General features: G+C 33.3%; 1 protein-coding gene across 2 annotated transcripts; it reads left to right on the top strand.

Moving 5' to 3' along the window:
• Positions 1-8449: 8449 nt before the first annotated feature.
• On the top strand, positions 8450-16105 carry RB195_025869 (uncharacterized protein; the record flags this gene model as incomplete). Of its 2 annotated transcripts, XM_064214197.1 has the most annotated exons (8): positions 8450-8521; positions 9462-9584; positions 9668-9796; positions 11025-11112; positions 11522-11622; positions 11705-11859; positions 11920-12061; positions 16019-16105. In XM_064214197.1, 8 exons carry the CDS (start codon positions 8450-8452, stop codon positions 16103-16105), a joined length of 897 nt encoding a protein of 298 aa, XP_064070078.1. The 2 variants fall into 2 exon arrangements, with proteins under 2 accessions (XP_064070078.1, XP_013309514.2); XM_013454060.2 differs by lacking the exon at positions 16019-16105 and having other exon boundaries at positions 11920-12079.
• Between the last annotated feature and the right edge of the window lie 15 nt (positions 16106-16120).

Below are 16120 nucleotides of genomic sequence, written 5' to 3'. Positions count from 1 at the left end.
TCTCGTGCACTATTATAAATTTTTATAAATTGTGTTAGCCATGTTCCGCATACCATAACAAAACTAATTATATTGAAGAGAAAATAAACCTGGAGAATATTACGCTGTTTAACATTAATTTGTATGGGTGGTCCCGGCTTGGGTGGTCTCTCTCCACCTGTATGGATTCGCTACTATTACTTGTACACACTGGGTGGTCCGCCCATGGTGACGACACTGGGTGGTAGAACAACAACACTGAACACGAAGCTGACATTGCCATGAAGAAAAAAGCGCTAAGAAAGGAGGTTTTTCTATTTATCGACGCTCTACAACTATCAAGGACCTTTTTTTAATAAAAAAAAAGTATGTTACGGGGCATAACTCCCGAACGTACTTCCGGAAGTGTTAAATTGAAAGATGTGTCTATGTTCGTATGCTACAAACAATTCAAATTGTTTGTGGCATTCAGTCTTTTTCAAATCTTTTGAATCTTCTTCCTCCTCCGTTTCTGGATTTTAAAATTTATCTTTTATATCTATTCATTTCTAACACTTTTTTTTGATTGTTCTCCTCTTTTATCGGAATTCGTGGCTTTTGCCTGCGAAACACAATGATTCTTCAGTTTGCAGTCAAATATTTACTCGCTTTTTCCCTCAACTTGAAGACAAGGTAGGGAACAGACGTGTAGTCTTCTTCTTGGATTTTTCGTACTTCTCACAACGTTTCTTCTCTGACTTGAATTTTCTGATTTTTCTCTCCGCTTTTTCGATTACGTTTTTTTAACTTTTAAAAGGCATTTACCTTTATCCACGGTTAGATCATTCATCTCATTTTGCTCTTCCTGGAGCATGTTAAACGGAGTAATTTTAACATGTAATGAAGCACTAGATCTAGAATTTTGGAAATTATCAGGAAATTTTTCCTGAAATTTTGGAAATTAACTTTATTCCCAATGTCAAGGTTGTGCGTTTGAACAGATAGATTTAAAAAAATGTATATAGATGGTAAAAAACCTAATAATAAGTTTTTTTTTGTTTTCTGTAATAAGAATACAAAAAAGTTGATATCATCGGTATGACTACTCGGATTCTAGACCGTCTCGCCCACTTGGCGAGTGAAAAAAATAGCTATAACGTTGTAAAGTTGGTTGCTGTTTGAAATAAATTACTAGTAATATGAAAAGAAAATTTGCTACCGCTATGAAAAGATTTCTCGGTATACTTTTTTAGTTGTCGACGTCATGTTACTAAATTTAGCAAAAAATTGCAATAATCAAGTTTCCGGAAGTACTTAGAGTTTCTTTTGACAAACTGGTTTCGTATAAATGTTTAGGGAAATGAGTTACATACAGTGTTGAGTTAGCTTTTTAACTAAATTAGATTTGCAAAAATTCAATTTAGAATGTGAATTTACTTCTTAGATACCTAGGGATAACATTAATTTTGCCAAATGTGTAGTTTTTAATTAAATTAGAAAAGAAATTCTCATTGATTGCGAGGTTAACTACCTTGTCGATTAATCCTTCGACTGGATTTTAATTGGCACTGAAAAAACTGATAGAAATCGTATGTAAATATACTCGTATACTCCAAATAATCTTGATAAACTTTGATGAAGGTTTGGCTGAAGTTACGCGGAAAATTCGTAAATGAATAATAACTAATTGCGAAAATTGTTAATTAAAAATCGAAGAAATTTTGGAATTAATTTGAAAAATCCATCGTGATATTTTGCACAGACTTTCTCTCTTAAAACGCTAGATTTCATTGCAATGGTTTCATGAAAAACTTCCCCGTTAAAAGAGGAAATAATTTCTTTTTTTTCACTCCTCATTAGGATTTACTTCAACAACAATCGTCATATGCATGTCTGCGCTGATTGTGTGCCAGTGATTATTTCTTGATTGGAAAAAGTCACCCTAGCAACTAGCCGTTACTCGAAAAATACTCACAGCACTGGCGCATTGAATGCGTTTTTCTTTATCGAAAATATCTATTTTTTTTCCTAAAAAAAGGATTTTCCTACATCTTTTGATATTTTCTTCTTCGAAGAATTATGAAACGTGAATTGCAGAATTGTGACATTATCACAAAAATGATAAATTTTTTATTTCTTTCTTCTAGAAAGAATCTGGAAAGATAAAAAAGTGTTATACTATGAATTACGCTTTTTTTGGTTTATTTCATTATAATCTTTCGGGAAACTGAACTCTAATGTTGGAGAATTTGACAAATTTTCATTTTTGTTTCCCTAAAATACGTTTTAAAATAATTAAAAATGAAATGACGGCGGAAATACGTGGCATAGTTATTTTTCTAATGTCTTAAAACTAGACAAGACAATACAGGTAAGAAAAAGTCTGGAAATTATTGTGGAGAAGTCGTGGATGGTTTTGGTGTGACATTGTTCGTTATCGATCGCATTATCATAATCGAATCGTAATCATATTATTTGCTATCGATCTGAACTATTCAGACAACTTCCTTTTAGCACAGTATATCATATTTTTATTCCTATTTAATCCTCGTACAACGTATCAAAAATTTGATTATTATTCTGGATACGGAAGGATATTATTCCGAAGTAGAAATTACATTAGGTATATATAATACTTCCACAACGTTGTATAATCTGATTACGTCCGTTGATACCGTATAGCACATATTTATGTTCCTATCAATAACTCAACTCTGTTAGCATTACGGTATAGTGAGAACATTTGTCACAAGATTTTTATTTACTACGCAGTAAAGTAAATAAGAATGAAATAGATGAGCTCAGTAGTCCTTATAGATTCCTTCTTTTCATTTTTAATTTTACTTTATTTAATTATAATTTATAAATAATTGATGGCGTAGTATATTATTTGCATGAGATTGTTATATTATATTATTTGCTGAGATAGTTAAAATTACAGCTGAAATAAAATGCAACTCTCTGATTTTTATCCATCTTATAATGTGCAGCTGACAATTTTTTCTGTAGTAAGACGTGATCAAAATAGGTTGTAAACATTCTCGGAATGTTTCCTCCCGAGTAACTCTTATGAATCCATCGCTTTTCTCCACTTCTTTTCGTTAATTTTTTTTTGCCGGGCCTTCTTCGCATCTCCGTGACAACCTAACATTTTTTCGTGAACCGTTTAGAACCTAGCAACAAACGGGCATAGGGTTCTATAATGCATGAACTTAATGTTTGTGTTTCCCAGAGGAAACTGGATGCTGTCATCCGTCATTATTTTTCTTTTCCGAAAAAAATTACATTTTGGTGAATTTTATATCTGATTTTGGGGACTTCTACAGTACTTCTATGAGAATATATGTACAAAGGAAGAAATAGAAATTGATTATCCCTAATCTTCTACATAGATTCCTAACGTTGAACGATAATTTCTTAGTTTTTCTTGTTCTTTTCGTTCTCGTTGTTTGCTGCCATTATTGAACAGCAATTACATGAACACTTGTCACTGAATTATTCTTAGAGCATTATTTACACAGAAAACCAACACCACCAACCAACTGAAAAACCCTCACACCACTTATCTCTTTGTGGCTTGAAAGACTTCGTACGATTGCTTTTCCATGAAAAAAAAGATTCACGTGAAACGTAAAAATTCACGTACACATTGAAATTTTGTGGCTTCCCCTTCAACTCTTTGTGTAGCGAATCTGAATACCTTCCGTGCTATTCTTTCTCTTTTTCCACTGCAAATTTCTCAATGTCAGGATTTGTTCCTGAAATCGAGGACGATTTCCTTTTGCTCATCAACCATTTCTTTCGTTTAATATTCATTTAGAATGCTTTCAATCTCGAAATTTTTTTCCTTGGATAAAGCAACAAATGTTAATCCGGAAACAAGAGGTGAATGTGGATGTTGATCAATAATGTAGAGTGTCCTATTCACGTTTTTGTGATCTTATCAATCCGTATCCTTTGCTAAACCACTGTATGACATAAAAAATTGACCAGTTATTCCGTTTACAAAATTCCACATATATGTATAATATTTATTGTGATAATACTCATAATGTAAAGCTGTAGAATGCATGTAAAATACGGAAATATGTTTTATGCACACTTTAATTTAGTCTTGATTAGTTTCTGGAGCAGTTGTGATGAGAAATTCCAAAGCAACTGCATAGTAAATAAAATTTGAATTAAGAAGGTTATTGGAAATTCATTCTTTTCCTCTCCCAGGATAGGAGTTTTTCCCAAGCTAGGACTCACAGAGTTTCACATAATTCAACAATTGACCTCAATCTAACCTTTATTATTCTCACATGTAAGTGTTTTATTCTGGATTTTAATCTTAATTTTTTAAACTTAATGATGACAATTTCTGAATAGCGTCACTTGAGGGCGGTTGAGATTCTTTTAGTGGAGTATAGCATAAAAATTTCAATCTCTGATCCAAAATCCAGAATCAAGAAAGAAGTTTGCATGAGATTGTCTTAGTATTTTGTTTTGTTCATTTTCTTTATAAAAAAAGGATAAAGTCACTGGTGTATCAATCCACCTGGGATGCGCCAACGCGTTTTACTTTAATTCGTAATCGTAGAGGTTTTGGTTATGCGGCAGTTTTGAACCATCTTTTTTTGACCGTGTGGGTCCAGCGGACCTCTAACCGACTGCGCCACATCCGCCCATTTTCTTTATAATGTCATAAAATTCGTTTCCTGAAATCAAACAATATCCATGAATGATACTAGATAAGAATATGGTTGTTTGACCTTGGCAAATTTTTTTTAGAATCCCGTGAAATAGATAACGTACATGGTTACTCACACACGTGCTTGATTCGCTGTCAAAATCGGCACCCACGCTATGCAAACCAAATAAAGCTCGGAATTATCCGAATCGTTAGAACGTTTGAAACGTTCCGCCTTTGACCGCACGTCCCTCAAATTCGTCTTAGAAGGACGTAGAACTAGTTAAAAATTACTTCATAGTGGTTTTCACTACGATTTTACTGTAATTTTTTTCACTTTGGAACTTATAAACTTCTTTCAACAGTAATTAAATCCTTACGTAAAGGCTAATTGGTTTAAAAAACCCCATACTACCCTTTTTCGCTGCGTTAACAAGGATTTTTTTTTCCTGAATTTTGAAATTATATATTTGAAACAGCTTATTGAGAGATTAATTGTGACTATAGAATCCCGCTCAAATGTACGAATTTTTGTAGTTATCTACGTTGAAAAAAAAATTCAATGGCAACAATTTTGAATGCACACCTGCATGCGATGCGTGTATCCATTATGCGGAAATTCTCGCTATAAAAAAACTACATGTTTCTCCTATAAATGGGGAAAAATCGCACAGCTTTGTTCTACATTTCTGAATTTTGAATTTATTTTTTCGCAAACGATTCGAAAATTTTCACCTGCCTGGCCGGATTTTCGCTCATCAAAAATTAGCGAAACATTTTGTGCCAGAATTTTTCCAAACCATATTTTTTCTTAACAAAATAAATTCTACATTTTAAGGATGGGGATTGTGATCAGTTATGAGTACGAGACCAAGCCATCGCCGAATCCATTTATTCCTGAGGAGCTTTTAAGTGCTCGGATTAATGGCATACTTACGCATTCCTTCTTAATATACATGGATATGCTAGGAGTTACTCCATAGATTGATTATGGTTTCCGGAATGTTCAAGTAAACTTTCCAAAATCCCAGAAACTTTTCTTTTTGGTCTGTTGTTTCTTCTATTTCTATTTTTATTATTTCTTTCTGACAATTGAGAATATATGGAGGGATTGAAACGTTCATCGGGAATGTTGAACTTGTTCCATCGAATCATTCGTAGTTTGATCCAGAGAGCACATCACTCATCACAACTGGGCGTGTCGTTGTGACGAGAATTTTAGTGCCGAGGGAAATAGATAGAGAGAGAGAGGGAGGGAGACGGCTTTTGTGACCTGGTACTGTTTGCTGAGTGCCGTCGTTTTCGTCCCGTCAAAAAATGCGTTTGCATCGAAATCATTCCCCCGATACGTTCGCTGCCCATATCAACAAATTCTCATCGTTATTTTCAGATACAGCAAAAAAGTTTATTGCGATCTTTTTGTGCAATTGCAGAATTGTCTAGAAGTTCTTTTTTTGGTTAAAAACAAGGGAAAAAGAGATATGGTGTTGATAACAACAGCTTAACCACTTTCTAGCACCAAAGAAACATTGATAAGGTCTGAAAATAAATCATGTGCTCGATTTCCTGGGATGCTGACACTTTGCGTGAGGTTTTTATTAGTATTTTTACTCAAAAAATAAAAAAAAATAATATTTGTTATCTTTGTACTGTTTAGATGCAGCTTCTTGACCTCCTATTAATGAAAATCCAAGAATTTTTCTTATTGCGTCTGTTGGAATTCTTACCACATTCATGGATGCAACTCTTTTGAATACTAAATAATATTAAGTACATGTAAATAGTACTAGTAGTAAATTTTAATGCAATTATTCGTATATTCGTGCAAACCGCATTGTATCACATTCCATTCACATGTGGTTGTTTTCGTTTGAGCGGTTTTGTGGATTTGCATACGAGAATAGAGTGGAATTCACATGAAAAGATGAAAAAACTTATATGAGGTGATAAGTGATTTCATTTCATTTTAGGGAATTGAAATTGACAGATTTCAATGACGAGGCTTATCAATCCGTAATAATTGTTTGCTGGAAAAATCCACTGTATAGTGAGTGGTGAGCGACAGCTATTATAGAGAATTCAGTAAAAACAAAAGCTGTTTGTTTATTTCTTTACTTATCCGCCCACTCAACATACACTCGAACACCACTGTTTCTCGCTGTACTTTCACGTCATTAAATTGTTTGTTTGATTACTTCAACAATGGTTTTGTTTGATTTGGGAACAGTTGTTCTTGTGCTTGATCCTTGATTCTTTGAAGGACAAAAAATATTGGAATAGTCTTTAATCTGTGTGAAAAAACCCTGTATTTTCCATCCAAGCAAACCTTATCTATGGAAGATTTTTCTTTCCAATATTTCTCTGGGAATATTTTCACCGCTTTAATTACCTTCTTCAGCGTTTTCTCGTGAATTCTTGATTAGTTCGACTTTTCGACTATCAACACATTTTATAGTCGAAATCAAATTCGAAATCTATTCGATTCGAAATCAATCAAATTTCATTTGTCATGATTGTCCGAGGATTAAAAATAGTGCTCTTTAGCACTGTAAAAATTATAGGAATTACTAGAAAAAATTACTTAACAAAATTTCTGTAACTATAATTTACTGCGTGTGCGACGTGTAGCTCGGAACAACACCTAAGTAATCCGGAATGCTGGGAACATCCGAATTTTCACATTCACATGGAACATTAATATTTGCACATGTACGTTTCAGATGGCCAAACATTACTTAGCAGTATTACTTTTAAGGTGTAAATTTCTTAAATGCAATTTTCGTGGAAGAAATTCGTATTTTGAAGAAAAAATTTGTTGAGTTTTCACTCCTTCAGTAAGTCTCCTTTTGATTTTTGCCAGCTGTCCTTTTGAGGAAATTTTCTGATTTTTTCTTCTCTCGCAAAAGCTCTTTTGTGTTCTATACGCTAAAAATGTTTCTGAAGAAATCGCCGGCTTTATTTTTGCTGTTTCCTCTGGCTTTTTGAGCTGCTATTAATTTTTGTTTAATTCTTCAAAAATTTGAATGAATAGCTTCAGTGTTCAGGTGCCTAGATTTTATGGAAGTGGTGAGATTTTTTTTTAAATCCAAACGAAGTAAATTAGCCAAACAAAGGTGTTGGAGTCATTGATCTTACGGCGATAGAAGCCCTTTAACTATGATTATTTTTGTCGTAAAAGAAGCACTTCCTTAAGACGGCTGTTATCAGAATCACGCGCAGTGTTTCGTAGGCGCTCCGTTCCGTTCCGTTCCTATTTTAGGATTAACCAACTGGTAATATTGTGTATGTAAGAGGATTTTAAAAACGGATATGATTTTCTATTATACTCTTGCACAGATCATTCACTGAATCCTACAGATAAGAGTTTTATGGGATTTTTTTTTTCACCAGCGATTTAGGATCATTCCACGTTGGCGCTCGCACGTCTGATCGTTTCCGTAAATCTTTGGTTTTCAATTGTGCAAATAAAGGCGACGTTCGATTGTGACGGTGCAGATTCTTCCCATATTTTCCAGCATACATTCATACATTCAAAACGAGGAGAAGAAAGACATATATTGTTGTTATCTATTCCTTGTTTAGTTTATACAGTAATCCGATTCATTCTTCCCTCATAAAAATCCCCCCGAAGTATTTCTTGTCATGTTATGGAACCTATTCATTCAGACTAGTGAAGGCTAAAGTTTGTTTGGCGTTTGAGGGAAACATGATCTTCCTCTTATTGTTAATGTTTCCTAACGTTTACTCTTGAATTTTTGATATATTATTATTTCTACTATTATTACAACTACAATACAATTTTTCAGATTACTCGACATCATGAAAACTGACGAAGCTGTTTCGAATGAGTTGAACGTGGTAATGCTTGGATCACCACAGAAAAATATTTTGGTAAGTGATAAACTCACTTTTCTCCTCTCTTGAATGAATTATTAATTAAACTGAAATGTTTCTGCGACGTTTTGGAGATAGTAGAAGTTTTGAAATTTATTTTTAAAAAAATTAGGCTCCTACTTGTACTGGATGTAGAAGTATAAATACTTGTTACACAACTATACCATTTTTGAGGGCACATGCTGAACTTAAATTTAAAAAAATGGTTCTGAAAATTCGTTCACTTTCCTGATTAAGAATGAATGAATAATGCAGGTTTCAGTAGCAGGCTTTATTTAGGGAAAGAAAAAAACATCGTGGATTATCGTCGCTATTTTTAACTCTAGAAATTTTACAAAATCCATCTGCTTATCGGAAATTCTCATGTACACTTTTTTTTGTTAATTCCCACAATGCGCCACACGTAAGGGATACTGTTTACTCAGGAACACCTGATCCATCATAGGAGGAGAAAAACTAAAGGTCAAAACACAAATGACAATTTATGAAGTCAAACGACGAATAACAGTTCCAGAAAAAAGGACCTTTCAAACTTTTAGCTTAACATACATCAAGATATCTATCTCCTTTTGATTTTTCGGATCAAGAGTTTCCGGTGCCTGTTGTTCACTTTAGGAATTTTCTTCGTGGGTAATGACCCACGATACATTACTGTATCGGTAGGTTCCTATTTAGGTCCACTATCACAAATTAGTGGTTTTTTTAGAATCAAGTTCTCCTAAATCCATGAAAACGATGCTTGACAACTATTGAAAGTCTCAAGCTTACCTAAACTGTTTGAAATTCACGTCCTGATGCTGATTAGTAATAGATGTTTTCTAAAATCCTAATATCAATGAATATTCTATCCGGAGTGTAATTTTGGTGGTCGTTTATTAGAATTCTTCTTATTTTTTGCAACGAAAGTGAATAGTGATAATTTAATTTTCAATTATAGTTTGAAAAATTGTGTCAAGCTGCCACCAAATATGAACGACATGTCCACTATCCGGATGTACATTATTTGACTGTGGATTGTAACGGAAAACAAGAACTACTAGAATTCACCGATCCAGGACTTGTGAGTGAAATTGTTTATATTTTATTTTCCGAAATGATTTGCGATAACAAATCATAAAAATGTAATCGGATGACGAATTCCAGGCACACACCGGTGGTCGAGAAATGGCGATAAGACGTGCTGATCTTGCGTTATTGTTTTATTCAGCGCTTTCGCTTAATTCACTTCATCATTTACAAGCGCTCGAAGAGGATTTAGCATTCAAAAAGAATGTAAGTGAAAGCTACACGGATTACAATAGTTATATCCTGAAAAAATCTCCCAGAGCGATATAGTTTTTGGGCGCTCATTGTTCGGGAGGTCACCTTATTCTCAAAAGAGATACTACTAATTAGTTCCTTAAGAAAATCCTTATTAAACTTCTGCATGTATGAATTACGCTGTTTCACAATATATATTACTATGGTATAGACGAATTCTGGGTCCAGTAAAAAAAGGCAAGGCAAAAAAAGGATTTTGTCTTGGATAGTGCTTCTATTTCTCAGTGTATTCTCTGTCAAGGACTAAACAGTCTCATTCCAGGAGTTATCCAATTTTTGGCATCACTTAAATCCTTTAGAGTTGTATTATTACCACTTAATCCTTATTCAGCAAGAAACCGCGTTATGATTTTAAATTTGAAAACCAGAAAAGCGGCATGAGCCCTAATCCAGAGATTACATCCAGAGAATCGAAGTTAACATAGTGCAAAATGTTATTTCCTGATTATTACTTCAAAAAAGTTAGAAACTGTAACTCTGCGGGCGCTTAGGGGAAATCGTTCTTTTTTTTTCAAATTATTTATGAGGAAATTTTCTGCAACAGAGAAATTCAGCTGTTATCGCTGGGAATTTCTCCGAACTACACGTTCTGAACGAGTTTTTTTTTGGAACAAAAAATTTCTAACGTATTCAAGTAAATCCTCGATCCGCTTCATTGCTTTTCAATATCGTCGGACACCGGGTGGAAAAAAAAATTGGAGTTCTCGCTGAAACACGTGACAGTATCGGGAGAACCTGTTCTTCTTCAACATTGAATACAGTTTGTCATGCGTTTCCTGGATGTTTGTCGCCTCATAAGTGTCTCATGTAGGAAGAGCAAAGCTCACAATGTTGTTATTTGGGATTTTATCATGTGACTCTCAAAATGCTCAAAAATGAATTCTCTGGACGGATGGGGACTTTTTTTCCCTGGATGAATTTTTCTCACTTTTTTCGTTCATCGATGCTTCATCACAAACCACAAACGATTGTTAGTTGGGTTGACAGTTTACACACGGCTTTAGTACACTTTCGATGTATTCTTCCCAGAAACTTCCAGAAAACATGTGATGAAGGAATGTCGGCAAACATATACGATGTGATACGAGTATGAGACGAGTAAAATTCTAACCGTAACTGTTTCTAATCTTTTCATATTTATACAGTTTGAAACTTCAAAAAGAAAAAGATTTGTTTACAGCTTCCTTTACGTTTGGTTTGCGATTCTGATGAGGTTGTTGAGGATGAAGAGGACGGCGAATCCACAGGAATTAGTTCAGTTTCGGAAGGTTCGGTGTATTTTTGTAGAATTTTACATGTTATTATTTGGGCTACCCAGGAGAACACTCAAAGAACTACAAAATAATTACAATTACAAATTACAAAATTCATTACAAAGGCAAACTTTTCTATTTTTTGTATTTTTAATGCTACAATTTTACCAACTTTTGAGGACAAAATACAATAAGAAAATAGAAACTGTAACCCATAAGAAGAGGTTTGAAGTATGATCGACATAGTGTTAAAATTTGAGCCAAACCGTTTGATGGGATTCTTTACTGGATATCTGTAAATTTCGGATGTGTTTGGCTCAAATCCAGAGCTTTCTCGAGAACTTAGATTTCGCTAAAGATGTTTGAAAATCTGACCTAATCCATAGTTTTTACACTTTCTTTAAGAATCTCCACATTGTTGTAGGATATGAATCCGATCCAGAACGAGAAGGTCGTATTCGTAGACGGAATTCTATGGATAAAATCCGGAAAGCACACGAAGATGGTGGAATGGCAGTTGAGCAGGTATGCGCTTAGTCAGCATTTTTAGTGATATGACGGATGCGTCATGACGAGAGATAAAAAACGAAGGATCGGCGATTTTTAGGGTCAACAATGGGCGAATGAAATGGGCCCGAATTGTGAGTTTATCACGATTTCTTCATCGCAATTCAGTGATGGGAAGATTTTCCTGGAACAAATAGTATCTACAATAAGGAATAATCGAAGAGCGAGAGGTGTTTCACTGATAAAACGATTGAGGCACGTTATTTCGTGTACATTTTTTTGTTTTGTTTACAACAATTGAGGTTTCGTTTTTAGGTCACGCGACAAGTCGTCGCCAAGAAATCCTGAAAAGACATCACCACGAAAAACTACGTCACCGAAACTTACAAAAGGTTCACGTGAGAGTTCGAAGTCGATTGGGAGTTCAAGCTCAGGCGACCATGAGAACACGTCTAAAGTTTGCGTAATTATGTGAAATTAGAAAAAAAACTGATGAGGCAATGGAGAGAACCATAGCGTGTTGATTCTCTTTTGAGTTAAGCATCTTCATTCTGTTCGATAACGGCGAAAAGCGCGAGTTGCGTCCTGGAATTGCAGCATTTGCGCAAGGAAGACGCCGCTTCGTTCACCTATCAACCGTTGAATAACATAATCCTGGCATTTCCAACTGTATTCAACGTCAATGAACCTGAATTAGCTCTTCAGCTTCAGCTAGGGTCACTTCTATCAAAAATAGCGGAGTTCACATTGTTAGTTGAATAGTTTCTAATAATTTGTTCCCCATGTCCTCCGGAATTCCTGAAGTGCACCCATGGAAAATAAAAATTTTAATGAATTTGAACAAATACTACGAGTCATAAAACTAATGGTTATATTGTCTGACATTTAAGTTTCTAATTAAGTTTGATTAATCCCGAAATGAACAATGGAATCGATTCAAGGAATTCTGTTGAGTGAGAAGTGAGCATCTATCTCCTCATAAAGCTTTTACATTAAACCGTACTCGTGGATTTTACGGATATTTTTGTAGAGATAAACATTTAGAGAGACGAGGAAAAATAGATTTTCAGATTCAAGTAAGTGTAAATTAATTAGCAATTTTTTTTGAGAATTTTTTTTTCTCCAAAACTAACATAGAATTGCTAAGCGTGTAGAAGATCGGACTAAGTAGTGCACAAATGTGTGAAAGGTGGTAGGGACCTGTTCTCGCACATTTTCATCCGTATAATTTTTTCATTCCTTCTTCACAGCATGGATTTATATCTCAGTGATCTATCCAAGAAATTAAAGAATATTTAATTTAAGTCATCAAACTCCTTTTTTTTTAAAGTTTCTATTTAAGCGGGTTTTGTAGCTCATATGCATACCTTATCTGATCGATTTAATAATAATTGTGTATTTTTATGAAAGTGATAAAATTGTATATTGTAAGGCATATAAGAAAACAAATATTATGGAGATTTGTTTGTTAACATCTTTGTCATCTGTATTCCTTGATTATTCATTACCCAATGTCATTTTATTATATCCGTTTTTTTTTTGTTTGTCAATAAAAGTTGTATGTATTATATTTTAGCTGGAAACTACTTCGACCGATATCTAGCATTATAGAAGATGGATGTATTCGTAATAAAATTGCTAAAAAACCATGATTAAGAAAAAATAGGTTTGGAATTAAATAAGCACATGTACGTCTTTTATCCATAGTGATTATTCAAATTACATGTTTAACTAAGCTGTAATTTACTTGTTACTTGAAAACGATACCCAGCTGAAGTTGTTTTGTTGGTTCTTTCGTCGATCTATAGTTTTGATAGTTGAATTGGTAAGTTGAGAAAAGAGTTTGCAGCGTTAAAGTACATTTTCCGGGGTTTATCTTATTCGGATGTGTCCAGAGAAAAAGAGTCATTCGTTTAAATAAATCTAGTATTGTCATTTTTGTTTGTTATGTAAAATGTTTCTTTTTATTTTGCTACCTTTAGAATAAGAGGTAGATATTTAAATAGCAACAACATTTTCGTGGACCATATTATCCTATTGTTCCAGTTAAAAAAATTGATCTCTACTGTTTTTCCATATGCCCTAGGAAAATGGGAGCGTATTTGTTTGATTTTTCAGAATACTCTTACAAACCTTTGTAGTTGTATTTCCACTGTAAACGTATTCGTTTTCTTGCAAATTTATATTTTTTAAAATATTCAAATGATCGGTTGAAATCTGAAAGATTCAAGACACAAGAGATCGATTTTTTTTACTTTGGATCGTTCTCTGGTTCTTTCTTTTTTCGAGTGAGATTATCACATTTTTGTTAGAACTTGTAGAAAGTTTGCGATCATATCAAATTTATATGGTATGTTCAAAATTTTTAGCATTCAAAATTTGAGTTTGAAAAAAAGAAAAAATTATCGTATTCTTAATTACTCAAAATTAATTTTATAAAAAATAAAAGTTACGAAATATAATTAAAAATGTCTAGTTACGGTAGATTTAAGGTAAGTTTGTGATGCGACGATTGAGGTATGCGACACGCAATGTTAATCAATAATGTATAGTGTCTTTGCTAACTGCATCTTTTAATAAATTGATTTTTACTGGTTACTGTTGAAACTTGCCATTTTTCGAAATCGTGTCAGATGTAAGCCGAAATTTTTGGTAATGAATTTAAACGGACGATTTCACTGTTCTGTTCCCCGTAGAATTTCCAAGTTTACGTGGATTAGCCCGGATTTAAGGGGATATTCTGGTAAATGTTATCCATAAAGATGACGCTACAACACTTTTAATCATTCTTTTTGTGATTTTTATAGGATCTTCCTTAACTGATTGTAAACTAAGTAGATGCCTTAAATGTTCCTCTTCTAGAGATTAATTTTAAGCGAAAATTTCTAGACTTTCTACTACAGCATGGAATTAATAATTGTAGTGAGTTATTGAATAAGACCAAAATAACTATCACGGATTATTCCAATCATGTCGTCACAACTTTTTTTCCCACGACATTCCAATGTTTGGCTATATGAATATCTCGTATACGTTGCATCAATGCATTGATTATATGAGAAAATGGAAACATAATCCGTTCGAACGGGGTGGTAAGAGAGTGTCTTCACGAACTTTCATATTCTGGGTTTGCGCTTTGTTCGAAAGTGAATAACTAACTCTCTCGTCTATACCAAGAGCACAAATTCTTTTGGAAAAAAACCCGTCGAAGTACTTTTACGACATGCACTCGTTGCAAAGACGGAGAAAGAGACTACCTGTTCCAAATGTTCAGTAATATTCGACGTGGTCTTCGATGACAACAAAGCCATTTCCCAACTTTTCTCTCACGGTTATTCTCCTTTTTTCCTTCTTCTTTTTCTTTCTCCACACTTTGATGAGGTCAAATTTCAACTTTGTGTTGCGATAATCCTGGTCGTCTATTGATTTTTATGTTGTGAAGTTAGCTTTATTCCTATATTTTTCCTGACTACGGATTCATGTTGCATTCGGTTGCACAGGAATTTGTATTAAGATCGCAATAGCAGGCAGTTATAAACACAACTTACATTGTCTGCATTTGTTTATGTCATAAAAATAGCGCTATTATCCTTAAAATGCTGGATTATGCAGATTTTCTTAAACGAAATGATAGAAAAATAATTTTCTTTATTTAATGAACGTTTCGATTTATTTGCTTTTCAATACTGTTTCTTCTCATTTTTAGGAGATTTTTTAAGGAAAAATATGTCCACCATCTAAAAAAAGCATACTAAAAATCTGTAGTGTAATCGAGAATTTTCGAAAAATTGGAGTATCAGAGGTTCCTGATTGATAAAAAAGGAAAAGTAACTAGCATACATATTTAATTTAATTTAGGCATGCTGGTAAGGTTTAATACTAAATATAAAATAATAATAAGACAGTAATAAGAATAACAAATAATAACAAGAATATTAAACAAAAATGAAAAATTAGAATGGGAATTTGAGAACTTATGTGTAATTTGGAATACATAGTAATGAGTTTGGATCGGGAATCAAGGTCTTTTTGCAAAAATGTTTCCAGAAAAATCCATATTTTGCACGATACCGCATAACTTTCCTTATCTGACCTCATCATCATATCAGGTCGAAAATTTCGTCGTGGGAATTTTTTTTAGAGAAAAACATGAAAAACATGAGGGAAGGGTTAATGCTAAAACTATCTACGAATCAAAAAACAGTTAATTGTGTATTTTTAATTAACTAAAAAAATCACATTTCAAACTTTACGCTACCCGGTTGTGCAACACTTTTAAAATTTGGAAAGCACTTTTATTTAATTCAATTTTATTTTTACAGATTTTTTTCCATCACAAAAGAAGAAAAGAATTCCTTCAAAAGTAGTGTCTAGTAAAACTCTTTATTGGTATAAATAGAACAAATACTTATAGTTATTATTATTATTATTATTATTATTATTATTATTATTATTATTATTATTATTATTATTATTATTATTATTATTATTATTATTATAATTATTATTATTATTA

This window comes from Necator americanus, chromosome X, assembly GCF_031761385.1.
Source record: "Necator americanus strain Aroian chromosome X, whole genome shotgun sequence".
NCBI classification, from domain to species: Eukaryota; Metazoa; Nematoda; class Chromadorea; order Rhabditida; family Ancylostomatidae; genus Necator; species Necator americanus.
Note: the sequence above shows the minus strand (reverse complement) of the source record. Positions and strands in the feature narration are given on the sequence as shown.